This window comes from Nelumbo lutea, chromosome 3, assembly GCF_056320005.1.
Source record: "Nelumbo lutea isolate HS-2025 chromosome 3, American lotus-T2T, whole genome shotgun sequence".
In the NCBI taxonomy this organism is placed as follows: domain Eukaryota; kingdom Viridiplantae; phylum Streptophyta; class Magnoliopsida; order Proteales; family Nelumbonaceae; genus Nelumbo; species Nelumbo lutea.
The window spans coordinates 7357328-7384418 of NC_142686.1; the positions used below are offsets into that span (position 1 = coordinate 7357328).

At 46.3% G+C, this 27091-nt stretch overlaps 1 protein-coding gene across 1 annotated transcript in view; it reads left to right on the top strand.

Moving 5' to 3' along the window:
* The first annotated feature begins 1283 nt into the window (after positions 1 to 1283).
* Positions 1284 to 27091, top strand: part of LOC148862671 (uridine kinase-like protein 3) — a 66529-nt gene continuing 40721 nt past the window's right edge. Inside the window, exons 1-2 of the mRNA XM_088978323.1 lie at positions 1284 to 1383; positions 2072 to 2163. Of these exons, the coding sequence (XP_088834449.1) occupies positions 1284 to 1383; positions 2072 to 2163 (192 nt within the window). The remainder of the gene's footprint in view (positions 1384 to 2071; positions 2164 to 27091) is intronic.

Here is a 27091-nt window from a genome sequence, read left to right on the forward strand (position 1 = left end):
TAAAAGCTCGAAAAAGGGCTGAGCAGGTTGTGAGCCACATTGAACTGGGTCTGGGTGGGCTGACCCAACTCCCAAGTTGGTTTGGTTGGTCACCTTTGTCATAGTGTTTTCAACCCATTTCGGTCATGATTTTAAGTATGGTTCTAGTGAAACTTGGGAATTGGTAAAAAACAGTGGATTTGGTAAAAAAAAGTCTGACCCGGGTAGTGACTGGGTTGTGGATTGCATACCAAATGTGTATGCAAAATTCTAATATATATGCATTTCAAGGCAACTACCATAGGCATATTGCCTCGTTAATTTTGTGAAAATCTTTTTTTTGCCACAAATTGCATTTTTTATTATTTTACAAATAAAAAAACTAAAAATTGGATTAAAAATATAAAATAATACATATTTACTAATTATACATATTTATTGATAAAACATATATATTTATACACAACCGTTTGGACCTGATCCATTCAACCCGAACGGTTGAACCGGTAACCCACGACCCAGAATAAAAAAATGGTTGAGCCTCAGGGTCGATTTTTAAAACATTGCTTTGTCATGCAAATTGGAGGGCCAAATTCCCCGAACTCGAACTCGAATGCTAGCACGGTAGCACCCCGTGAAAACGTACGTGGCCTTCAACGTTAGTTCTTCGCGTATCACTCGCTCTCTTCACAAATCACAACGAGACGCAAACAAAAAGAAGTAAAGAACTGAAATCTGAAACTTGTCCTTCTGTCTGCACTTCAGAGGGCGTCAATATCAAATTTCTTCTTTTCGCACGATAAACAAAGAAACACTCGGAATAATAGAAGGTATTGGGCAATTATGCGTTCGCCATCGCTGAATCTTATCTCAACCGCTTACATGTTCGATTTCAAAAGATGAAAGATGAATCACGTAGCAGCCAAGTTTATTGATTCAATCTAGTTGATCATTTCTACTTCAATGGATCATTGTTGTTAGGTTACTACGGGATTCTGACCATTAATTTGATTTCTTCTATCACTTTCTTTGGATGTCCTAGTCATTTATTTTCGGATCATCAACATATTCATGATACGTCGATGGCTTTCAAGATCTTATTGTTGTTTTCTTTAATTCTTATAATACTTAGTGATCAAAAGCTATCAGAGCATAGACAAATGGGAGTCTGACCAAACGATCTGTGGCATTTTTATCCAGTGTTAACGCTTAGACAATCTGTCCAACTTTTTTTCCAGTCTATTATCTCAACTTTATACGCTTCTTGATTGGTGCATTCTTTCGCTCAGCCTCTCTTACAGCTTATGGGTTCTGGATTGAAGGAAAATATTAAGAATCACTCTAGTGCTATCAGACCAAATGGGTCTGAAGTTCATACCGAACAGAAGCAACCTTTTGTGATTGGTAAGTTTATTTCTTTGCGAGTAGTCTCTCTCACTCTCTCTCTCTCTCTCTCTCTGTGGTGGTGTCTATATTTGACAGTCCAAAACAGTACAATCTTTAATCTCTTCAAGGGCCAAAAATAGCCAAAGAACCCAAACCTGCCAATTTCCTGGTTGGATACTCTAAGTAACTATTTGTTAGGATTCAGGGAAAAACAAACAGGAAGCAGGAATACTTTTCATTACTGTTGATAAAGTCCATGAAAAGAAAGTACAGGAACAGCATGGTAACTTATTTGAATTTGGAGAAAGCTTGGAATATACACCTATTCCAGCCAATTTCTCTATTTTCATAGTGCCATGGCTTTGCATCCAATTCTTTTGTTCCATTGAGAAAATTGTGGTTAACCAATTTGTTGCACCTCGTTATCTAGTGTGTTATATTGCCCTTTTATTTTATGAGCGTTTTGGTATATCTACCGGAGTTGCTGGTGGTGTACTGCATCTGGATATACTACTCTTTATAACATCTGGAAAGCTTGGAATATACACCTATTTCAGTCAATTATCTTTATTTTCTTAGTGCTATGGCTTTGCATGCCAATTCTTTTGTCCCATTTATAAAATTGTGCTTAATCAATTTGTTGGACCTCGTTATTTAGTGTGTTATATTACCCTTTTATTTTATGAGTGTTTTGGTATATCCACAGGTGTTGCTGGTGGTACTGCATCCGGAAAGACTACTGTTTGTAACATGATTATTGCCCAGCTCCATGATCAAAGGGTTGCTCTTGTGAATCAAGTACATTCCTTTCCTTCTTTTAATCTATTTGTTATGTTTAGAGTTTTAAGCTGCTTTGATTGTTTTTTTATAAAAAATTACAGTATGAATGTTCTTCTAATTTATTATTGCTGTCAAAATAATCAAGAGATTCAGTATGCATAGGTTCTGTCAGAAACTGCTAAGATCCTCTGTAGTTGGAGGAGATGCAACTATAGCGGTCAATTAGAAGTATTTCTTTTTTTCTGTCTTTGTTGGATATCCTTTTGCCATCCAGATTTAGATTTCTACTCAACCAGTTGGAATTGACAATTTCCAACTTCACGATTATAACTGTTCAGATTTTGTTCATTATCTAATTTAAGTTTTTATCTATACAATGCTGATCAAGGAATGCACAAATGCTTTCATTGGGTTACCTGCAATATATTTATCAGATTACGAGAATAAAATGTGCATAATTTCTAATCTAGAAATGCACCAAGCATGGAAAGATAAGTTATAAACCTATTATCCTTTACGCCTTGGGCAAATGATTTGTAAAGAAAACTTAATTGCAATAAAAACATTGCAATGTATTTGGATTTACTTCATAATTACCTAGGATAATCCATTTATAAAATCGTCATCATCTAAGCCTTATCTCAATTCTACATGAATCCTGTTTCGCCATTCCATTCTGTTTAACGCCATATCTGATGATGCACGATCCGACCAGTCTTAGCTGTCAACGACCTTGCTTCTGAACTGAATAACAGGGAACCTGAAACGGAGGAGGTGAGGAAGCTCTGGGGGGAACCCGGTGTAACGGCTCCAAAGATTAAGTTAGAATCCTTCAAAGGCAAGATAAAACCAGATAGCGTAAAGTTTGCATACCTTGTTTGTTGGGGGCAGGGGGCTCTTATAATCACTTCGTGCACTCGCTCCGAGGCCCTTGTCAGGTCGGGTATGATTACCCTTGCGTTTGTCAATTCGGCCGTTGTCCTTTCTGCTGGGACAGAACCGTCACTGCCTAACCGTCTCTCTAACTGGAGATGGCGGTGTCAGTGGCGGTGGCAGGTGGCTGTTTAGAGTGCGGCCGCCAAGCGTCAGATCCCAAGTCAGTTAGGTGCGGCGCCCTCGGCCACGGACTTCCTCAGTGTGAGGCATGGTACGACTTGTTTGGTTTTGGTGCCCAGAAGGTGATGCGGAGTGGTGAGCGAGGCGAAGTCTTGAGTTCGGAGGTATCTATAGGGCAGGTCAGTTCGGCGAGGTGTATCCCGAACTGTTACAAGGCAGGCCAGTTCGGCGAGGTATATCCCGAGCTATTACAAGGTTGGCCAGTTCGGCGAGGTATATCCCGAACTGAAGGTAGGCCAGTTCGGATTACTTTTTGGTTTTGGGCCAAGGGTGAGTTCGGGCCCCCAGTAGGGAGTACGGTCCGCTGGTGTCTCCCCTTGGTGTTCACGCCTTAGGCTTGCTTTTTTGTCGAGCTGTTGTTTTTGCCACGTGTCACATAACTGTGAGGTCGGGCCAAATCTTCCTTCATCAATTGCCCCCCACTCCTCGCGCCAAGGGTCTTGCCCTGGTGCGGGGAGTTTCGCGAGGTGGTAGGTGGATTTGTCCCGTCCTTCGAATCTTGACTACGTGAGTTGCTTTTGCCAGGGTTCTTCGATTTCCGAGAAGGCGGGAAACGTGCCTACTACTCATAAATGTTGATGGTTGTGACAACGCGCGTTTTAAATTTCAAAAATTCGCGCCACTGGGATGTGACAATGGGTCATTCAAACTTGAAAAAAGCGTGCCACTGCTGTACGTGCGCGGGCGGCTGTCAGGGAGACGTGTGGCGCAGTCAGTTTCAGAAAGACGTGTGTCGGCGCGACGTCGATTTCAAGAAGGCGTGCGCTGACGTTTCGCTCTTTTCGGAAAGACGTGCGCCAATCACATCTCGACCTCATGGGACGTGCGGTCAACGCAAATGTGGGCCGTCGGATGATCTTTGATCTGCACGGTCGGTTCTTGGTTACTGTAGCTATAAATAGTGGGGGACCCCAGTCGATTTGACACTTGCAGTTTGCCTACTGAGCTCGCGTCCAACTTTTCAGCTCGCGTCCAAGTTTTTTCAGCTCGCGTCTAGGCTAGTTACATAGCCTCCAAGGTTTTTTGGCTTGTTCCCTTCTCCGGAGCCTTCAAAACTTTCTTCCGGTGAGTACCTTCCGGAATCCACCTCTTTTCCTCAATGTCTAGCTTTGATAGCTCAGACGACTCTTCAAGTAGGACTAACGTAGGTTCTACAAACCGAGCCGTATCCCCGACTGTCTCAGTGATCCTGAGGTGGAACTCGGGGACTATGAACCAGTAGGCCGAGCCGCTTCGGGCAGTTTGGCATCTACCTCTCGCCGAGGTCGGATGCTAGACAGGTTTGGTCCCTCGACCATGACGCCTGAGGGGCTTCAATCTATACTTATGTCTTACAATCTTCTTGGGGGGTATACATATTTTATTCCTTCAGGTAGCTTTCCTTGGGAACATGGTCCTGATGAGATCGTGATTTTTCGAGAGCAGCTCGCTGCGGGGTTGCGACTTCCTTTCCACCCCCTTCTCGTCGAAGTCATAAACCACTTCGGTGTCACCATTGGCCAACTTCATTTGAACTCTATTCGGAACTTGGTGGGGACAGTTTCCCTTTTTTGCAAGCAGAATTTCCCCTTAGACTTAGAGATATTCTCCTCCATCTTGATGCTCAAGAGACAGGCGGGTTCTCTTCCTGGGGGAAGACGGGCGTATTACCTTTCTCCTCGCCTGGGCTTTAAGCTTCTGCACGATCTTCCTAATAAGGTCCCGGCATGGAAGCGGGACTACTTCGGTGAAGTGCACAAGGATGGCCCTTTCAGACCGGGTGGGGTGAGGCCGCTCCTGATTCAGGTGTTACTCTTGATAAAGAGACAGTGAAGGGCCTCCGGCAATGGGCACGACAAGGTTTAAAGTGCCATCACTATTTAACGGAGGCCAAGCTTATTGCGGCCGGCCTGAGTTCGGGTAGGTTTCTAGTTATGTGGTTTCTTGCTTGCTTTGTTCCTTCATTTTTTCTGATATCGAACTCGTTTCTGCAGGTGTGATGGACGCGGAGAGAACTCGTGGGAGGCGTCTGTTCCAAGGTATGAAGAGGAGGAAGCGGGTCGCCAAGCGAACTCGTACCGAGCTGCCCCCGGATGAGGAGCCTCAAGTTCCAGACCACACGCTGGAGAATCTGCCTAGGGAGCTCGAGGTGACTCCACCGATGCATGAAGCTGCCGGGGCACCTTACGCTGAGACCACTTATACGGGCGCTCCTGCATACTCAAGTGATCCTGCTCACTTTGGGTCCACTCATACGCGGGCTGGGCCCTCGGGTTCGGGAGCTCAAGGGGAGTTCAGGAGCGTGTTGGCGCCGAACTACGCTCTTCAGAAGAGTAGGGAGGCTACTTTCCCTGAGGAGATCACGGCGTGGACCGATCTTCCTTTGAATCAGGTCGCCTGCTGTGCCGTAACACATGCTATGGTGGTATGTCAGATTCCGTCTGCCTTTTTCATTTTTTGTTGCTTTTGCTGTTATTGCTCACTTGTTTCTTTTGGTAGGTGAATTCTTCAATTCATGCCTTAGCAGCCCAAGTGGAGAGGAGCTTGCGACAGGCATGAGCTGCTGAGGCTGCCGCCCATGCTGCTGAAGAGACTTTCCGTGCTGCAAAGGCGAATACCCGAGCTGCTGAGGTGGCCGCTTATGCTGCCGAAGAGGCTGCTCGCATCGCAATGGCCAGGCAGGCAAGGTCTCAGCGTGACGCCGAGGCCATGGGGGTAGTTGTCAAGCACATGGCGGACTTGAAGTTGGATTTGTAGCATCAAGTCGAATATCTTCAGGAGGACATCAGGGAGAAAACACAGATTTTTTCCCAAGGCATTGAAGACGCCAAGAAGAAGGCCATTGAAGACTACATTGCCTCTCCCCGTTTTGACGATCTGATGGTGGATTCTTACAGAAGGGGGTTCAAACTGAGCAGGTGGATGATCCAGAACACGTACACCGACCTCGATGGTGAGCCAGACCTTCGCGTATAACTCAGGAGATGGCCAATGCTGCCGATGGCGAGCCGGACTCTGAAGGAGAGGCAGGGCCTTCGGGTGTTGTTGAAGTGCCTTCTGATGGCGAAGAAGTAGCTCCGAGCATGTAAAGATATTCTTTCTTTCTTTCTTTTTTTTTAAGTCCCTTCTGATGGCCAATGTACTCCTATTTCTTGCAATGGAATAGATAATCTTTTTGCCCGTGTTCCTTTTCCCCGAACTAATTCTTTGTCGAACTGAATATGCCACTTTCTTGTCCGGGTTATTATACTTCCGCGACCTGTTTTGCCGCGAAGGCTTTTGCAGCGAACTGATTTTTTGCCGAGCTGATAATATGCCCGACTTTTCTTTGCTTGTTTACGCCGATGTTCCTCTTGGTTCTGCATCGTGGCCCATAGGACCTGATTTCGTCCACTTCGCTTGGCGGTTTATAGGTAGTATCGCCTTAAGTTCATGATGTTCCACGCTCGAGGAACTTGTTTGCCTTCCAAGGTTTCGAGTTCGTATGCCCCCCGAGCACTCTCTTTACTTTATAGGGCCCTTCCCAGTTTGGTCCAAGTTTGCCCACGCCGGGTTTGGGCACCATAATCTTACGAAGGACCAGGTTGCCGACTCGGAAGCTTCATTGCTTTACTCTGGCATTGTAGTAGCGAGGTACCTGCTGTTGGTATGTCGCTGTCCGGATGTGCGCGAGGTCCCTTACCTCGTCCAATAGGTCAAGGTTGGTACGTAACTCATCTGCATTTGTCTGATCGTCGTATGTTTCTAGTCGCAATGTTGGTACTTCGATTTCCGCCGGGATCACTGCTTCAGTGCCGTAGGTGAGGTTGAAGGGGGTTTCTCCCGTGGCGGTTTTTTCTGTAGTTCGGTGAGCCCACAAGACACTTGGTAGCTCTTCGGCCCACAATCCCTTAGCTCGATCCAGACATGCTTTCAGTTCGCGCAGGATGGCTCTGTTCATTACTTCCGTCTGACCATTTGCCTGCGGGTGCGCGACTGATGTGAAGTTTTGCCGAATCCCCATGTTCTGGCACCACTCTTGGAACTTGATATCCTCAAACTGCTTGCCGTTGTCGGAAATTAGTACCCGAGGTAACCTGAAGCGACATACTATGTTCTTCCAAAAGAAGTTTTGTATGTTTCGGGCCGTAACAGTTGCCAGAGGTTCGGCTTCTATCCACTTCGTAAAGTAATCTACTGCAACGACTAGGAATTTTCTTCCACCTGTTGCTAGTGGGAATGGCCCCAAGAGGTCGATGCCCCATTGTGCAAAGGGCCACAGGCTGGCGAGGTATTTGAGGTCGGAGGCAGGTTGATGGTGGATATTGGCGTGCTTCTGACACTTGTCGCATTTTCTGACGAGCTTGACAACTTCTGCCTTCATCGTTGGCCAGTAGTATCCTTGTCGAAGTGCTTTTTGGGCGAGTGCTCTGCCCCCCAAGTGTCCTCCGCATAGGCCTTCATGAGTGTCGCGGAGTACGAACTCGGCTTCGACAGGTCACAGGCAACGCAAGTAGGGGAGCGTGTAGGACCGTCGGTATAACCGTTCGTCTATTATGACGTATTTGGCTGCCTGGCGCTGCACCCTCTTGGCCGCATTGCGTTCTACAGGGAGGGTTCTATCTATCAAGAAGCTCGCGAGTGGGTCGATCTAGCTCGGCTCTGCTTCCAGGACGGGAGCGACCTCCTCTGCCCCCCCGAGAATACTAGGCCGAGGTAAGTCCTCTATGTACACGGTTCTCATGTTGTTGTGACTTGTGCTGGCTAACCGGGACAGAGCGTCGGCCTCAGTGTTCTCTGACCTCGGGATTTGCCTAATGAAGTGTGACTGGAGCATGGCCTCTTTTACTTTCGTCAAATATGCGATCATGGAGAGCTCGCGTGCTTCATACTTGCCCGTAACTTGGTTGACCACGAGCTGGGAATCGCTGTAGATGACCAAGTGCTTTGCCTTTACCTTTCGCGCTAGGTCCAGCCCAGCTATCAGTGCTTCGTACTCTACCTCGTTGTTGGATGCCGCGAACTCAAAGCGTAGTGCGTATTCTAATTTTGTGCCGCCCGGGCCGCATAAGACTATTCTAGCCTCGCTGCCTTGTTGGTTCGAGGAACCGTCCACGTGAAGGATCCAAGGCTCCTCATCCCAGTTCGCGTTTCGCCTGACTAGGAGAGATGCCACACTTGCTGCTACTTCATGGGGTTCAGACTCTATTGGCTCGGGAGCTCCGGGTTTGCCCGAACTGGGGACCTCGGGCTCGACCTGTAGGGCTTCGTGGCTGAAAGTGCACTTGGCGATAAAATCTGCCAAAGCTTGGGCCTTAATAGCAGTTCTTGGCTTGTACTGGAGGTCGTACTCGCTAAGTTCGATGGCCCATTTCGTCAGTCGACCGGAAACCTCGGGTTTGAGTAAAACTTGTCTCAGAGGTTTGTCAGTCAGGACGATGACGGTGTGAGCCTAGAAGTATGGGCGGAGTTTCCGAGCTGCTGTCACCAGTGCGTATGCTAGCTTTTCTATCTGCGGGTACCTTGTCTATGCTCCCTACAAAATTTTACTAACATAATAGATGGGTCGCTGGACCCGGTCTGTTTCTTTTATTAGTACCGAACTGACCACCTCGTCACTTGCCGAGAGGTACAGTTCTAAGACCTCGCCCTCATCGGGCCGGGCTAAGGTCGGCACACTAGCGAGGTAACCTTTTAGCTCATCAAACGCGAGCTGACAGTCCTGGGTCCACTCAAACCCTTTGCCTTTGATTGCTTTGAAGAAAGGTAGGCAGCGGTCTGCTGATTTGGACATGAAGCGGCTTAGAGCGGCTATGCGGCCGTTTAGCCTCTGAACTTCTTTTACTTTCCGAGGTGGTCTCATATCTAGAATGGCTTTTACCTTGTCCGGGTTGGCCTCAATACTGCACCGATTGACAACGTAGCCTAGGAATTTGCCCGAGGTGACGTCGAAGACACATTTGTTGGGGTTCAATTTCATGCTAAACTGACGCAAGATTTGGAAGACAGAATCTAAGTCTTGTATTAATTCTTGTGAAAACTGTGTCTTGACGACCATGTCGTCTACATAGCACTCTATCTTCGTGCCAATCAAGGGCCGAAACAGCCTATTTACAAGTCTTTGGAAGGTTGCCCCGGCGTTTGTTAATCCGAAGGGCATGACCTTGTAGCAATATAGGCCGACTCGGCTATGAAGCTGGTTTTTTCCTCATCGGATTGGTCCATCCAGATTTGGTTGTAGCCCGAGTAGGCGTCTAGGAAGCTTAGCAACTCATGTCCTGAGGTCGCGTCCACTAGGCGGTCAATTTTGGGGAGGGGGAAGCAATCTTTCGGGCAAGCTCGGTTCAGGTTGGTGTAGACGCACATGTGCCACTTGCCGTTCGCCTTTTTTACAAGCACCGGGTTGGTCACCCAGCTCGGGTAATGGACTTTCCTTATGAAGTTTGCTGCGAGGAGCTTCTCGACCTCCTCGTCGACCGCCCTCCAGCGTTCTGGGGCTAAGTTGCGTTTCTTCTGTCTAACGGGTCTGACTACAGGGTCAGTATTAAGTTAGTGAGTTTTTAGGCCGGAGCTAATGCCGGGCATGTCAGCTGCGGACCAGGTAAAAATATCTAAATTTTGAAGTAAAAAACTCACCAGTTCGGTTCGTAGGGGTTTCTCGACGGAAGCTCCGATCTGAAGTGTGTGAGCTGGGTCCGTAGCCGAAGTCGGGATTGTGACCGTTTCCTCTATGGGCGAAGCTCGTTCCTCACCTTGCTCCACAGGCCACTCTAGTTCGAGGTCGTCGGCCGCCTTGGTTTTTCCCTTCAAGGTGGCAACATAACACTTGCAGGACTCGAGCTGGTCGCCCTGCGCTACCCCCACACCGAAGTCCGTAGGGAACTTCATGGCCAAATAGTAGGTGGAGACCATCGCCCGTAGGATATGCGTGATCAGCCGCCCTATTATGGCATTGTATGGGGAGGGGGTCGCGACTACTAGGAAATCATGGTTGAGTCTGACCACACAAGGCCATGTGCCGACTTTCACAGGTACTGTTATTTTTCCGAGGGGCCTGACTTCCTCTCCGCTGAAACCCACCAGGGGAGTGTTCATGGGCTTCAGCTCGCTCCTCTGTAACTGTAGCTGGTCAAACGCTGATTTGAAGAGGATGTCCGCTGAGCTGCCCGAATCTACGAGTACGCGTCTGACCTCGAAGTCGCTGATCCTTAGTTTAATGACAAGCGCGTCATCATGGGGGTAGCGGACCCCTCGTGCATCATCCTCCGCGAAGAAGATTGGTTCTTCGGTCTTTGGTCTCTTTGGGGGGTTCCGTTCCTCGAGGGTCGCTTCGCGAACTGAAGTCCGGGCCGCTACCGAGGTACACCCTGCTACCACCGAACCTCCCACAATTACATAGATGGTTCCCCGAACTGGCCTCTCTTCCGGAGGCTGTCGCTGCAACGGTTCGACAGGTCTGCTGCTAGACTCGGGGGCATCCTTTTCGTGCTCCCCTTGCCGACTTGCCTTATTGTTATTATTGTTGTGCTGTACAAAGTTTCTCAAGTATCCACGATGGATGAGCCCCTTTATCTCGTCTCGGAGATTATTATACTAATCGGTACTATGACCATGGTCTCTATGGAAACTACAATACAAATTCTTATTTCTCTCGTTCGGATTTTCCTTTAGGCGAGGTGGCCACTTCACGTATGGGGCGTCCTTGATCGTCATAAGATCTCGGTCCGCCTTGTGTTTAACGGCGTATAATCCGTCCGAATTGCTAGGGGAGCTCGGAATGACTGGTTCGGCTTTGGCTCCCGGGCCGGGTTTTTCCTGTCGACTGGGTTGGAGAGCTCGCCTTCCCTCTTTCTTTTCTCGTTCCCTCCTTCGGTTCGTTGGTTGATTTCCTCCTCTGTCCTCATGAACTCGTCCGCGAGCTTGAGGAATTCGGCCACGGTTGCGGGCTGGTTAGCTACCATGTGCCATTTGAATTCTTTGTGCATTACCCCTCTTTTGGCCGCCGCGAGCTGCACCGCGGGGTCCAACTGCGGTATCTACAAGCATGCTTCATTGAATTGCTTGATGTAACCCCGGATGGATTCTCCTTCCCTTTGGACTACTCCGAAGATGCTTTCCTCTGTTCTGGGGCACCGCTTGCTGGTGACAAAGTGTGCAGTGAAGACATGCACGAACTGGGTCCAGCACTTTATCGACCCGGGGGCCAGGTTCCTGTATCTAGTGCGGGCTACCCCCTGAGGGTGGTGGTGAAGGCCACGCACATGCACGATTCGCTGGCCCTGGCGAGGTGCATTTGGGACTGGAAAGCGTCAACGTGGTCGTTGGGGTCAAAGGACCCGTCGTACTTGTCCAGAGGTGGGAGCTTGAAATTTCTGGGTAAGGGGACCGCTAGGAGTTCTGATGCGAGGGGGGAAGGAACCGAGAGAATCGGGATAGCTCCTACCTCGTCCGAGCTCGTCTCTTCTTTGCCTCTGAGCTCTGACAAGACATGGGTGGCGCTTCGGCGACTTCGCCGGCGCCTTCGTTGTTGAGTGGGCTGTACTGGCTCTGCTGGCCTCCGTGTTGCCGAGCTCGATGGGCTCGGAATGCTGGTAGTCTGCCGCCAGGGTGCCGAATCGGTTTTCCGTGAGCGGGAACTCGGGCTTGGAGCGTCAAGGTGCCGATCTCGCGGGCGAGGTTCTTGACCTGCCTGTGAGCTGCGAGGCGGGGATGATTTTTTTCTCTCTTCGGCCTGGGGACGAGGCCTGGCTGTTAGGGGGTTCTGGGGCCGGGGGGCCTTTCCTTGGTGGGGGTGTCCATCCTGTGGGGAGGCCTTGACCGGCCTCGGAGCGGGGTGACGAGGTGGAAGTAGTGGTTGGTTCAGTGGCAGTTGGGGGAACTGTTGTTGATAGTGATACTGGGAGATATTGTGCAGCACTTGGTGCTGGTGAAGCAGGTGCTGCTGGAACTGTTGCATTTGGGCTTGCATTGCCCGCATGCACTGCATCAGGTCATCCAACTGGTTTTGGCTGGCTGCCAGGGGGACGACAGTCGGTTCAGTAAAGGTTGTCTCAATAGGGGGAGGAAAGGGGATGCTTGTGGCAGGAAGGTTTACGGGCGCCACTGCTTGTGGCGCATTCAAGCTGGGGACCCCATCCATCGAAAGGGGGATGGTGAACTGTCCAACGCACACCATGGGGACTTGAAGTTGTTCCCCGGTGGTGTTTGTCTCCGTGCCACGTCCGGTGTTGCTGGAGGAGGCCATGAGTGTTGGGTTTTTTGAAGAAAAGGGGTTATGGAAGTTTGGAGGGAGGCTTTTTGAAGCGTTCCCACAGACGGCGCCAATTGATGATGTGCGATCCGACCAGTCTTAGCTGTCAACGACCTTGCTTCTGAACTGAATAGCAGGGAACCTGAAACGGAGGAGGTGAGGAAGCTCCGGGGGGAACCCAGTGTAACGGCTCCGAAGCTTAAGTTAGAATCCTTCAAAGGCAAGATAAAACCAGATAGCGCAAAGTTTGCATACCTTGTTTGTTGGGGGCAGGGGGCTCTTATAATCAATTCGCGCACTCGCTTCGAGGCCCTTGTCAGGTCGGGTATGATTACCCTTGCGTTTGTCAATTCGGTCGTCGTCCTTTCTGCTGGGACAGAACCGTCACTGCCTAACCGTCTCTCTAACTGGAGATGGCGGTGTCAGTGGTGGTGGCAGGTGGCCATGTAGAGTGCGGCCGCCAAGCGTCAGATCCCAAGTCAGTCAGGTGCGGCGCCCTCGGCCACGGACTTCCTCAGTGTGAGGCATGGTACGACTTGTTTGGTTTTGGTGCCCAGAAGGTGATGCGGAGTGGTGAGCGAGGCGAAGTCTTGAGTTCGGAGGTATCTATAGGGCAGGTCAGTTCGGCGAGGTGTATCCCGAACTGTTACAAGGCAGGCTAGTTCGGCGAGGTATATCTCGAGCTGTTACAAGGTTGGCCAGTTCGGCGAGGTATATCCCGAACTGAAGGTAGGCCAGTTCGGATTACTTTCTGGTTTTGGGCCAAGGGTGAGTTCGGGTCCCCAGTAGGGAGTTCGGTCCGCTGGTGTCTCCCCTTGGTGTTCACGCCTTAGGCTTACTTTTTTGCCGAGCTGTTGTTTTTGCCACATGTCGCATGACTGTGAGGTCGGGCCAAATCTTCCTTCATCAATATCCATTGTTAAATATAATCCATTTATTAGATACTATTAGAAAAATACCATTCATGTTCTTATTTCCCAAAAAGAAAAGTAAAATAAGAAATTAATAATTATTTGATCGACTTCAATTGATTCCTGTTGGAACTTCCATCTATAAGTGAATGCTATATTGCCAAAAAAAAGGGCCACTTAACTAAACCCTAGGGACTAAAGAATGACCTAATATAGTCATATAAAGGGTTTTAAATTTCCAAAATATAGGTGTAAGGTAGAATGGCTGAATTTATATTAGCTTAAATTTGAACATTTGGAAAAGTGGATTAGGTGACGGTTTAAAAATTAGGGGTTTAAAAGAGAATTCATCCCAAGAAAATTGGAGAGTAGAAAAGGAGAAAATTAGGGGTTTATTGAGAACTTGGGAGAGAAAAGGAGATTTTGCCATACAAATGGAAACAATTGATTAGGCTATGAGGATAAGAAATTGGAGCTTCAAATCCTCAAACATAGAACTATATTTAAGATGTAGATTTTACAATTTATAAGGAGAGGAGAAACCCTCAAATCATTATTGTTGTCGTCAACATCATCATCGTCATCATCCATGCCTTATCCCAACTATATGGAATCAGCTATGAATCCTGTTTCCCCAATTCATTCTATTTAAAGCCATATCCATTGTTAAATTATTAGTGCTTAAATCAATTCTTACTACTACCCATGTCCTTTTTCGTCTACCCCTAGCCTTTCTGACCCCTTGACCCTTCAAGTTGTAACAAATCCCTTCTTCTTAGTAGTGTTGTTTGTGGTCTTCTATGCATGTGGCCAAACCATCTTAGTCTACTTTTTCTCATTTTATCACCTATCCGGGATACTTCTAGATTCCAACAAATGACTTCATTCTTGATCCTATCCTTTCTAATTTTTTTTCTACTCATTCATCTAAGAATTCGCATTTCTGCCACATTTATTTTCTGGACATGTTGAGTTGATTGACCCTCCTTTGAATGGAGGAAGGTTCACTTGGTCTAATTGTCAGATTCCAGCCATCCTTAGGAGGTCAGATAGATTCCTGTTCACACAGGATTGGGTGGAATGCGCAGGAGAAGTGGTGCAAGAACCGTTGGCCCTCCAGATGTCTGATCATAAACCAATAGTACTAAGGACTTGGTTACTTCAGCCGAATTTTGTGGAATGGGTAGAAGAGAAGTGGAAGGAAGTGTTACAAAGCATCAAAGAAAGTCTAAAGGGGAGGAGAAGGGAAGTTACTGGAGGGGAGGATATTAGAAAGAAAGAGGTTCTTGAGAAGATGGCCAGTCTAGAAAGAGTTAAAGAAGAAGGAGATTACAGAAGGGAAGTCAAAATAGAGATGGCAGCTTTGGAAAGGGAGCTAGAAGACTTAACCTTGAGGGAAGAGATAAGGTGGAGGAAAAAGTCTAGAGCACTATGATTTCAAGGGTTCAAATAGGGGATGAGGTGGTAGACACTTGGGGTGAAATTCAAGAAAAAGTGATGAAGTATTATAAGGACTTGTACACAAGAAGGAATTGGAGTTGGGTGACCTTGGGAGATTTAGAACCTAGTCGGCAAGTGACGCTGCAGTAGGGTGGCTGGAGAGGGAGTTTGAAGCGGCAGAGGTAAGGGGGAGTTGAAGAAGATTAACAGGGACAAAGCACCAAGTCCGGACGGCTTCAATTTTAACTTCATTAAAATCTGTTGGCATGTATTGGAGGACTTTATGCAGATGTATAAGGAGTTATGGGAATCCAAAGTTATAGATAGAAGGGTAAATGCCACATTCATTTCTCTAATTCAGAAGAAGAGCGGGACAGTGGATATAAATGATTTCAGGCCGATAAGTTTAATAAGTAGTCCATATAAACTATTGGTGAAGGAGCTGGAAAACAGATTAAAAAGGGTGGTTCAGGAGGTGGTAGGGGAATCTCAAATGGCATTTGTAGAAGGAAGGCAAATACTGGATGGAGTACTAGTGGCGAGACTCAAGATTAAGAAGTTGCAGGCCAGGATTAGTGTGCAAGTTAGATATAGAGAAGGCCTATGATTATGTGGAGTGGGGATTTTTGGAAGAGATGCAAAGATTGATGGGTTTCGGGGAGAGGTGGAGGGGCTGGATGTATGGGTACTGTTTTGGAATGGTAGAATACTGATATGTTTCATTCTATTGCTAATGGGCATATTTATACAGTAAGCTGCTGCAATAAACAGAAAGAAAGAAAAATAGAAAGAAAAGAAAATAGGAAGAAGAAAAAATAGAAAGTACAAAAATAGAAAGAAAAAATTTTCTAAATCAATCCTTCTACAATCCTAAGAATATATACAATTATATTTTCAGATCTGAACCAGTAACCCCACGTTTTCCAACACTCCCCCTCAAGCTGGTGAATAGAGATCCTCCATTCCCAGCTTGGCTATAATTCTTCGAAAGTCTGTACTATTGAGCCCTTTAGTAAGTACATCAGCCAGTTGTCCTTTTGTAGACACATAGGGAGTGCAAATCAACTTGCTGTCCAGTTTCTCTTTTATAAAGTGTCGGTCAATTTCGATGTGTTTCGTCCTATCATGTTGAACAGGATTGTGAGCAATATTGATGGCTGATTCGTTGTCACAATATAGTTTCATAGGCTCATCTCATGGAATCTTCAGGTCTTCTAAAATTATCTTCAACCAGAGTAATTCACACACTCCTTGTGCCATAGCCCTGAATTCTACCTCTGCACTTGACCGAGCCACTACATTTTGCTTCTTACTCCTCCAAGTGACTAAGTTTCCTCCTAAGAAGGTACAGTAACCAGAAGTGGACCGTCTATCTACTGGAGATCCTGCATAATTGGCATCTGTATATGCTTCAAGAGTCGGTCCTCCATTTCTTCTGAATAAAATTCCTTTTCCTGGATTGGCTTTCAAATAGTGCAAAATTTGATGAGCAGCTTGCAAATGAACTTCTTTAGGATTATGCATAAACTGACTTATTACACTTACAACATATGCAATATCCGGTCGTGTATGTGCAAGATAAATGAGTTTTCCAACTAGTCTTTGGAACATCTCCTTGTCTACACTTGCATTCTCGTTGGCTTCTCCAAGTTTATGATTGGGATCTATAGGCGTGGAAGCTGGTTTACATGCCATATTTCCTGTTTCTCTCAAAAGATCAACAACATACTTTTGTTGAGAGATAAAGATGCCTTGTTTAGAATGTACAACTTCAATTTCGAGAAAATACTTTAGTCTCCCCAAGTCTTTTATCTCAAATTCTCTGGCAAGGCAGTTTTTCAATGCTTCCTTCTCCTTTTTATCATTCCCAGTAACGATTATATCATCCACATAGACTAATAGTGTAGTAACTCCCCCTGAGGCTGTGTGTTTGATAAACAATGTGTGGTCACCTTGACTTTGCTTGTAACCTGTACTTAGCATTACCTTCGTAAACCTTCCAAACCATGCTCTTAGAGATTGTTTGAGACCGTATAGTGCTTTCTTCAACCGACAAACTTTGTTCCCTTTAATGCCTTCTCCAAAACCCGGTGGAATGTCCATGTATATCTCCTCTTCTAGATCACCATGGAAAAACGCATTTTTTACATCAAATTGTTGCAAATCCCAATTATAGTTAGCAGCTAACGACAATAACACCCTTACTGTATTCATTTTAGCTACTGGGGCAAAAGTTTCATGATAATCTACCCCATAAGTCTGTGTATATCCCTTGGCTACCAGGCGTGCTTTGTACCTTTCTAATGACCCATTAGATTTGTACTTAATTGTGAACACCCATTTACAACCTACCGTCTTCTTGTTTCTTGGTAGATCCACAACTTCCCATGTGTTGTTTTTTTCTAATGCCTCCATTTCCACTCTCATGGTTTTTCTCCACTCCTTATTAGAAAGTGCCTCGACTAGAGTATTAGGAATTGGAATGGTGTTAAGGCTGGCTAGAAAACTTTTATGGGATTTAGAGAATCTTTGGAATGATACATATTTGGCTAAAGGGTACAATGGGTGTTTGGTACATTCTCTGGTTCCTTTTCTGAGTGCAATAGGTAGGTCATACTCATACTCAGACTGTGAAGGTGTAGGTTCAGGATCTAAGCATCCTTCAATTCTAGGATTAGGAGTTGAATCTTGGACTTGCACAGGTTGAGGATCTGGATTTTTCCTCATAGAGTAAACCTACATATATCTCACATTATCATGCACATCATTCGTGGGGTTAACAATGTCCAAATTTGGTTCAATGGTTGGGTTGTTTGACTCTTGTTGAGACTTGGGAATGTGGGGCTCAGAGGAATGTGACTCAGAGGGATGTGATTCTTGACGATTGAATGTCTGTGAGGAGGGTAAAACATCTAGGGAGAGTAGATCCGAGGCCTTATCTTCCATTAATGAGGGCTCCCCCTAAAGATAAGGTTGAGTGAAAAAAGATTTTCCTTCCTCAAATGTGACATCGATGGAAGTGTAGAATTTTCTGGTGGCTGGATGATAACATTTATAACCTTTATGAGTTGGGGAATATCCCAAGAAGGCACACCTGATTGCTCGTGGGTCTAATTTTCCCTTATTATGGACATGAACAAAGGCAATGCAACCAAAAATTCTTGGTGAGAGATTATTTGAGACTCGAATATCAGGGTAAAATTGAGAAAGGACTTGTATTGGGCTTCAATTGTCAAGAACTTTAGATGGTAGTCTATTTATGGTGTAGGCAGTAGTAAGGACAACTTCCCCCCAATATTGTTTTGGCCCCTAATTTTGAAAGAGAAAGGCTCTGGTGGTTTGCAAAAGATGGCCATTTTTTCTCTCAGCTACCCCATTCTATTGGGGAGTGTTAACACAGAATGATTCATGCACAATGCCATCTTTTTGAAAAAATGGGGACAAATTCTGATTAAAATAATTTGTAGCATTATTAGATCGAAACCTTTTAATTCTCACACCAAACTGAGTTTGGACCATGTTATGAAAGTTGGGAAGAATCGTACCCACATCAGATTTAGACTTAAGAAGAAAAATCCATGTGACCCTAGTGCAATCATCAATAAAAGTGACAAACCATCTAGAACCAGTAATGTTGGGATTTGAAAAGGGCCCCATATATCTGAATGAATCAAATAAAAAGGAGTTGAAGATCTTTTATTGCTAATTGGGAAAGAAACCCTTTTGTGCTTAGCAAGTTCACAAACATCACAATGAAAGGTTTCAACATCAATTCCTTTAAACAAGGAAGGAATCATTGTTTTTAAAATAGAAAATGACGGATGACCAAAACGGAAATGATGACGCCAAATTAAATCTTTATTGGAGGTAGATAAGAATGACTCATGTGTGACATGCATAACAGTGTGAGATGATTTGCTGGTTGCTTCAAGGTAGTAGAGTCCACCTCTTTTCTTAGCAAGTCCAATCTTCTTCCTCGAAACCTGGTCCTGAAACACACAGTAAGAAGGGAAGAACACAACATTCAGTAGCTCCAGAATCAAGAATCCATGGAAAAACACTAGCCGAGGCATGTAATCCAAGAGATAAAGACTCACCTGAGAGAGCAAGAGAGGTTGAACCACTTCCTGGTTTCAAGGATTTCAGGAAGCACCTTAGCCTTTCAATTTCTTCATCATTAAATGGTCCCTGACTTGAGTGTTCTTGCTGCGGGGTTGTGGAGACATTATGGGGCTGTTGAACTCCTTTTGAAACTCCTAACGGGGCAGCAGTCTTCTAGCCGAGGCATGTAATCCTAGAGATAAAGACTCACAGAGAGCAAGAGAGGTAGAACCACTTCCTGGTTTCAAGGATTCCAGGAAGCACCTTAGCCTTTCAATTTCTTCATCATTAAATGGTCTCTGACTTGAGTGTTCTTGCTGTGGGGTTGTAGAGACATTATGGGCTTGTTGAACTCCTTTTGAAACTCCTAGATTTCCCCATTCCTTGCTGGATGTGGGAGGTTTCCCATGAAGTTTTCAGCACCGATCTTTCGTGTGTCTGGGTTTCTTGCAATAGGTGCACCAGAGGTTATCGTTAGAGTCACGGGTGGTTGTGTCACGAGCCAAGTTGTGATTGTTCTCACCCTTTGAACCACTATAACTTTCTCTCCTTGCCACCATGGCTGAGCCTTCGGGATCTTTAGGCTCAAGCATGATTCCACGGAGGCTTTCTTTAGCTTTGACAAGGGCTATGACTTCATTCAATGGAGGCACTTCTTCTTTGCCAAGAATTTGTATTCGGACCTGATCAAATTCAGCATTCAGTCCAACCAAAAAATCATACACCCTATCTCTTTCAATAAAATTCTTCAAGATCATAGCATCATCTGCGCACTTTGTCTCAAGAACCCGATAATGATCAAGCTCATGCCATAAATTTTGCAGCAGATTTGCATACTCTGTAACACTCCTTCTCCCTTGTTTGGCCGCCACAGTCTTCACTTTGACCTCATAGACACGAGCAACGTCATGGGCTTTGGAATAGGTTTGTCGGACAACATCCCAAATAGCCTTTGCAGAGGGAGGAAACATACAAGTATCACTGATCTCAGGTGTCATTGAACTCCACAACCATGACATAATCATGGAGTCCTCTTCGTCCCAAGCATCAAAATTTGGCTTGCCCAACCTTGGTCCTGTTCCAAGGAGGTGACTAACTTTTCCTTTTCCCTTCAAATAGGTATGCACTAGTTGTGACCACTTCAAGTAATTCTGGCCATTCAATCTGTATGTTGCTTGAATATTCTACAAATCACCAGTGTGAGGATGAGAATTTGTTGCTCCTTCATCGGTTTGGACGGGAGCACTTGTTGCAGTCATGTCGGACATTGTTAATGGAGGAAAAGTAAGGCCAGTAGGAAAGGAGAATAAAGGAACACTTCTGGTTACAGATCAACACTGAAGACCAGAAGAGACAAACACAAAAAACTGGCAATGAAGGCCAAAAAAATCTCAAGGTTGACAAACCTAGAGCTCTGATACCATGTTTTGGAATGGTAGAATACTGATATGTTTCATTCTATTGCCAATGGGCATATTTATACAGTAAGTTGCTGCAATAAATAGAAAGAAAGAAAAATAGAAAGAAAAGAAAATAGGAAGAAGAAAAAATAGAAAGAAGAGAAAATAGAAAGTACAAAAATAGAAAGAAAAAACTTTTTAAATCAATCCTTCCACAATCCTAGGAATATATACAATTCTATTTTCAGATCTGAACCAATAACCCCACGTTTTCCAACAGGTACATTTCATCAGCTTCCTTTTCAATGCTGATTAATGGACTGCCAACTGACTTTTTCCAAGCTTCTAGAGGGTTGAGGCAAGGGGATCCAATCTCCCCCTTGCTGTTTGTAATAGTAATGGAAGCACTAAACCTCTTGATGAAGAAGGGAGTCCAAAAGGGTTGGATAGAAGGTTTTAAAGTAGGAGCAGAAGGTCCATGTATCTCTCACCTTCAATTTGCAGACGACACATTAATATTTTTAGATGCTTCAATAAACCAAATCTTGAACCAAAGAGCCATCTTGGCCAACTTTGAGATGTTGACTGGGTTGAAAGTGAACCTAGAAAAAAGCTCATTGGTAGGGGTGGGAAATTTAAATAGGGAGGAGATGGAGCAATTTGCAGTGGTATTGGGTTGTAAGTTGGAGAGCTTCCATTCCAATATCTTGGGCTGCCAATGGGGTCTAGTACAGCAGCGGGTAATATATGGAAGCCCCTTATAGAGAGAGTTGAGAGGAGATTTAAACAGATGGAAAGCTAAATATCTCTCCTTGGGAGGCAGGATTACACACTTATAAGGAGTGTTCTCTCTAGCCTACCAACTTACTACCTTTATGTTAAGACCCTGCTCTAACTAGGTTGCCGATAAGCTGGTTCGAGGGAGCTCACTGATGAGTTACCGCTCACCTCGAAAGCCCCTTTGAGGGTAGCTTAGCCTCCTGAAACAGAAGATGAAGGGAAAAAAGAGAAGGGGAGGTAGGAAGAAGATGGACTCAGAGAGAGAAATAAAGAGATATTCATTCACACCCTTTATTATATGATTATGGCCTTATATAGCTGGCCCACAGGTGTGTAATCATGGAGAGAATATCCTCTGGTTGCAGAGTAACTAACTCTGGTAGGTATCATGGAGAGAATATCCTCTGGCTGCAGAGTAACTAACTCTAGAAGGTTCTGAGTGTAACTAACTATGGGGGCTCTGGCGCATGTCCTTTCTGTCTCCTTGTGAAATGATGATGGGTGGTGGTCTGCTCCACTCTCATAGTTGGGTTCAGAGGGAGTGTTTGGGTCCCAACAATCCCTCCCTCCTTAGCATTGACCTTGAACTCAAGGTCTAGGTTTGGAAACCTCTTGTTCAGCATTAGATAAGGTTCCCAAGTGGCATCCTCTGGAGGCAGCCCAACCCATTCTACCTTGGCTTCTGGCACAACCTGCCCACCTCGTCGAACCCAACGGAAATCCACAATTCTGATAGGCTCCATGTCAATGTCCCCTTCTTCAATGAATTGGGGTAAGCTGGATGAGACAGGAGTATGTTTTCCCACAGCCTTCTTGAGAAGTGAGATGTGAAACACCAGATGAAGCTTTGAGGTTGTAGGGAGTTCCAACCTGTAAGCAACAAGGCCCACTCTCTCCAGAACCTTATAAGGCCCATAATACCTGGGCACCAGTTTGTGCCAAGCCCGTCTTACCATTGAGATCTAGCGGTAAGGTTGGAGCTTAAGGTAAACAAAATTACTCACCTGAAACTCTAATGGGCGGTGGTGAGAGTCATAGTGGGCCTTCATTCGCTGTTGGGCTTTTGTCAAGTTGGACTTAAGTAGTCTAAGGCGGGTTTCTACTTCTGCCACCTTGGATGACCCATATTCATAAGGTAATATGGGAGGGGGTTCTCTACCATATAGGGCTTTGAAGGGTGTCATTCCTACAGCCAACTGATAAGTCAAGTTGTACCAGTATTCTGCCCACAGAAGCCAGTGGGCCCACTGTTGAGGCTTCTCCCCTATGAAGCACCTAAGGTATGTTTCCAAGCATTGATTAAGAACTTCAGTCTGTCCATCAGTCTGCGGGTGATAACTTGTGGAGGAGTGCAGTTGGGTTCCTTGCAATCAAAAGTATTCCTTCCAGAATGAACTCAGGAAGGCAGGGTCACGGTCTGAGACAATGGATCTTGGGGTTCCATGCAGTTTTGTGACGTCTCGTATGAAGATGTCAGCCACCATTGCTGTGGTGTAAGGGTGAGGCAATGCCGAGAAATGGCTGTTCTTGGTGAGGCGGTCAACCACTACTATGATAACCTTCCTGCAGAACGAGGAAGACCCGTGATGAAGTCCATTGAGAGGTCTTCCCACACTTGCTCCGGAATCTTGAGGGGTTGTAGAAGTTCAGCAGGAGACTGTGAGGAGTATTTCTACTATTGGCAGGTTTGGCATTCAGATACATAGTGCAATACATCCTTGCGCATTCCTACCCAATGATAGTGGCTGCTGAGCCTCTTTAGTGTCCGTAGCACCCCTGAATGTCTCCCCAACACGGAGTCATGAAACAACCTTAGCAGTTCAGTTTTGTGGGCTGAATTTTGGGCAACAACAAACCGGCCCCTAAAGAAAAGATCAGGCCCCACAATTTGGTAACCTGCAACTTGGGAAGGATCACGTCTCCACTTATCCTTAATGTCCTATAGCTGCGGATCAGACCTGGCTTCTTGCCATATAGCTTTAAACAAGGGAAAATTGGGCTGAGAGCAGGTTAGTTGGGGTAACTCTTCTACTTGTGACAAGGCATCAACTATTCTGTTTGCGGGTCTAGGCTTATACTCTATGAGGTAGTCAAAGCTCATCAGTTTACTAAGCCATTTTTGCTGCTCCGGGGTGTGCACCCTTTTGCTATGTACTTCAAACTTCGTTGGTCTGTCCTTATAACGAATTGGCATCCCAATAGGTATGCACGCCACTTTTGTACTGCCATTACCACAACCATCATTTCCTTGACATAAGTGGACTGATTTTGGTGAGTTGCTGAGAGAGCTTTGCTGAAATTAGCAATGGGCTGCCCTTTCTGCATCAAGACGGCCCCTACCCCTACACCCAATGCATCATACGCTATTTCAAAGGGCTGAGAGAAGTCTGGAAGAGTGAGGACTGGAGGGCTAGAAACTGCTATCTTCAAGTCTTCAAAAGCCCATTGGGCATCATCAGCCCAACTGAAGGAATCCTTCTTTAATAGACGCGTTAGAGGGGCGACCATAAGCCCATACCCCTTAATGAAGCGCCTATAATACCCAGTAAGCCCAAGAAAACCCCTTAGAGCCTTTACAGTAGTGGGCTTGGGCCACTTTTGGATGGCGTCTATCTTTTTTGGGTCTGCCATGACCCACCCTACTGCAACAACATGGCCTAACTACTGAATTTGTCCTTGTCCAAAGGAACTCTTTGTCATTTTGGCATGTAATTGGTGCTCCCTTATAGTTGTGAGGGTGAGTTTCAGATGTTCCATATGGGTGTCCCAATCCCTACTATATACCAGAATGTCATCGAAAAACACTAGCATAAATCGCCTTAGGAATGGCCTGAAGATTTCATTCATGAGGGCCTGAAAGGTGGATGGGGCGTTGGTGAGTCCGAAAGGCATAACCAGAAACTCATAATGGCCATCGTGGGTTCTAAAGGTCGTCTTGTGAATGTCAGCCTAGTGAACCCGAATCTGATGATACCCAGACCGCAGGTCTAGTTTGGAGAACACTCATGCCTCTCCTAACTCGTCCAGCAGTTCATCAATGAGGGGTATCGAAAACTTATCCTTCACTGTAATCTGATTCAAGGCCCGGTAATCTACGCAAAAACACCAACTACCATCCTTCCTCTTCACTAGGAGTACAGGGGATGAAAAAGGGCTGGTGTTGGTCTGTATATGCCCTTTGTCCAATAGCTCTCTTACTGCCTTCTCAATTTCCAGCTTTTGGAAGTAAGGGTATCTATATGGCCTCACATTGGCCGGTTTGGAACCTAGTAAGAGGGGTATCTGATGGTCATGGGCCCGGGGTGGAGGTAATTGGTTCGGCTCCTTGAATATGTCACCAAACTGATCGAGTATCAATTGTAAGGCCTCGTGTCTGGCTTTCGTGGGGTGGGCATAGCCCTGATTGTCCAGAATTGGGACTGTGGGCCGAATGCCTAAGTGCATAAATAAGGGCTGTCCAGCAACCTTGGAGGCCCGTATCATGGAAGCTAAAGTGTCGCCTTGGGGACTAGGGGGCCACACCCCTTGTAAATGACAAGTCTGGCCATCCTGGTGAAAATCCATTGTCATTTTGGCCTAATCACAAAGTGCAGGACCTAGGCCATGCAACCAATGAATCCCCAAAATAATATCAGCCCTCAAGAAATCCAATGGGTGGAGATCCACCACGAAATTATGGCCTTGTATGAGGATCTTTTCCTTCTTACATACACCATTACATGATATCTGACTCCCATTAGCCACATGGATCAAAAAGAGAGGAGTGGGTTGTATCGTCATACATAATTGCGTTGCCAAATGGCAAGTGATGATGTTCAGGGTAGAGCCACTGTCAATCAAAATCATCACGGCCTGGCCAACCAATCTTCCTTCTACTCGCATGGACTGAAGAGGGTTGAGGCCCATGAGGGCGTAGGTTGTCGATTTTCTCTTCTTGCAGGCGAGCCAATCCCACTATAGCCATGACTGTTGCCGGACGGAGAGCCCTCACCTCCAGGCGGATATCCTCTCTGAGGCCTCCCACAAAACATCCCACCAAGGCCTTCTCCGGCCAGCCGTGTACCCTGGTCGTCATTCTCTCGAACTTGAGCTGGTATTTTGCTACCATCCCAGTCTGCTTCAATTGAGTGACGTGTTCGTCGTAGTCCATGAACGTCGTCGGCCCAAAACGGATGCATAGAGCTTCAGTGAACTCTGCCCAAGTTACCTGAGGATGATTTTGGCGATACCACTGGAGCCATAGAATCACGTCTCCTTCTAGATGAATAGAAGCGATGGAGACACACTGGTGTGCGGGTGTTTCGTGGTATTCGAAAAATCTCTCTGCTCTAAAGATCCAAGGAATGGGATCTCCACCGGAATAATTGGGAAAGTTGATCTTAGTGACTTTTCCGGTGGGGTAACACCCTGTTCTTTGGCTGTTGGAAGCAGAGGCTTCCGCCCCTGCTGGGTGACTAGCCTCGTCGGATTGTTGCTGAGAGGCGAAGCTGGAGACGACCACTTTGAGTTCCCTAAGTTCGTTCAGCACCTAGTGGAATCCAACCTCAAGCTGGTCGACCCTATCATCCATGGTAGAGGAACATGTCTGCGGCATCGGGAAGCCTATGATCTGGATAACCTGGCTTTGATACCAAATTGATGAGTTACTGCTCACCTCGGAAGCCCCTTCGAGGGTGGCTTAACCTCCTGAAACAGAAGATGAAGGGAGAGAAGAGAAGGGGAGGTAGGAAGAAGATGGACTCAGAGAGAGAAATAAGGAGATATTCATTCACACCATTTATTATATGATTATGGCCTTATATAGCTGGCCTATAGGTGTGTAATCATGGAGAGAATATCCTCTGGTTGCAGAGTAACTAACTCTGGTAGGTATCATGGAGAGAATATCCTCAGACTATAGAGTAACTAACTCTGGAAGATTCTGAGTATAACTAACTATGGGGGCTCTGCCACGTGTCCTTTTTGTCTCCTTGTGAAATGCTGATGGGTGGTGGTCTGCTCCAGGGTTTGGAGAAGAGAGATATTCTGCTAAATGATTCCTGCCAATTCACGCAATGCAGGTTGGCCTTTATAGTGCCTGGCCGTACAACCCATAACAACCTCTGAGCACAAATGCCTCTATTCAGTACGTGGGCGACGTGTGCATACAAACGTAATTGGTGGAGTAACCCTTGCAACACTCTGGACCTCCGAATGGGCCGGATGGGCCTGAAGTGTTTCATCTTGGATATTCTTCTTATGAGGCTTATCAATCCTGCCTTCTTCAAGAACGACCTTCTCCTCAAGGTCAAGTGTAGGAAACTGCTTCTGAAGCTGAATGTAGTCTTCCCACGTGGCATCCTCCTGAGGCAAGCCATGCCATACTACCAAGGCCTGTTTGATCACCTTCCTTCCCTTGCGAACCCAGCGTAAGTCCTTAATCATCTTGAGCTCAAATAGTACCTCCCCTGACTCGGTGAATGGTGGGAGAGTAGGACTGATAGTATCGGTAGGAGACACACAGGGCTTAAGGAGGCTGACATGGAATATGGGATGTGGTTGGCACTCAGATGCTAGGCAGAGACGGTATGCTACTGGCCCGACTCGTTATGCCACTTGAAATGGGCCAAAGAACCGAGGAGATAGCTTCTGACACACCCTCATCGCCACTGAGGTCTGCCGATACGGCTGGAGCCGAAGATAGACCCAATCCCCGATGGAGAACTCCAGTTCGTGGTGCTTCTTGTCATAGGCCAGCTTCATTCGCTGTTGGGCCTGCTGTAGATGGAATTTGAGGAGCTTCAGGGTAGTGTCTCTGGCCTGCAGCTGTGTGTCCACCTCGGCTACTGGTGACGTGCCCTGTTCATAAGGCAGTATAGAAGGAAGTTTGTAACCATATAGCACCTTGAAGGGGGTGGCCCCGGCAGACACCTGGAAGGTGGTGTTATACCAGTATTCCACCTAGGGCAGCAATTGGGCCTATTGCCCACAAAACATCTCAGATAAGTCTC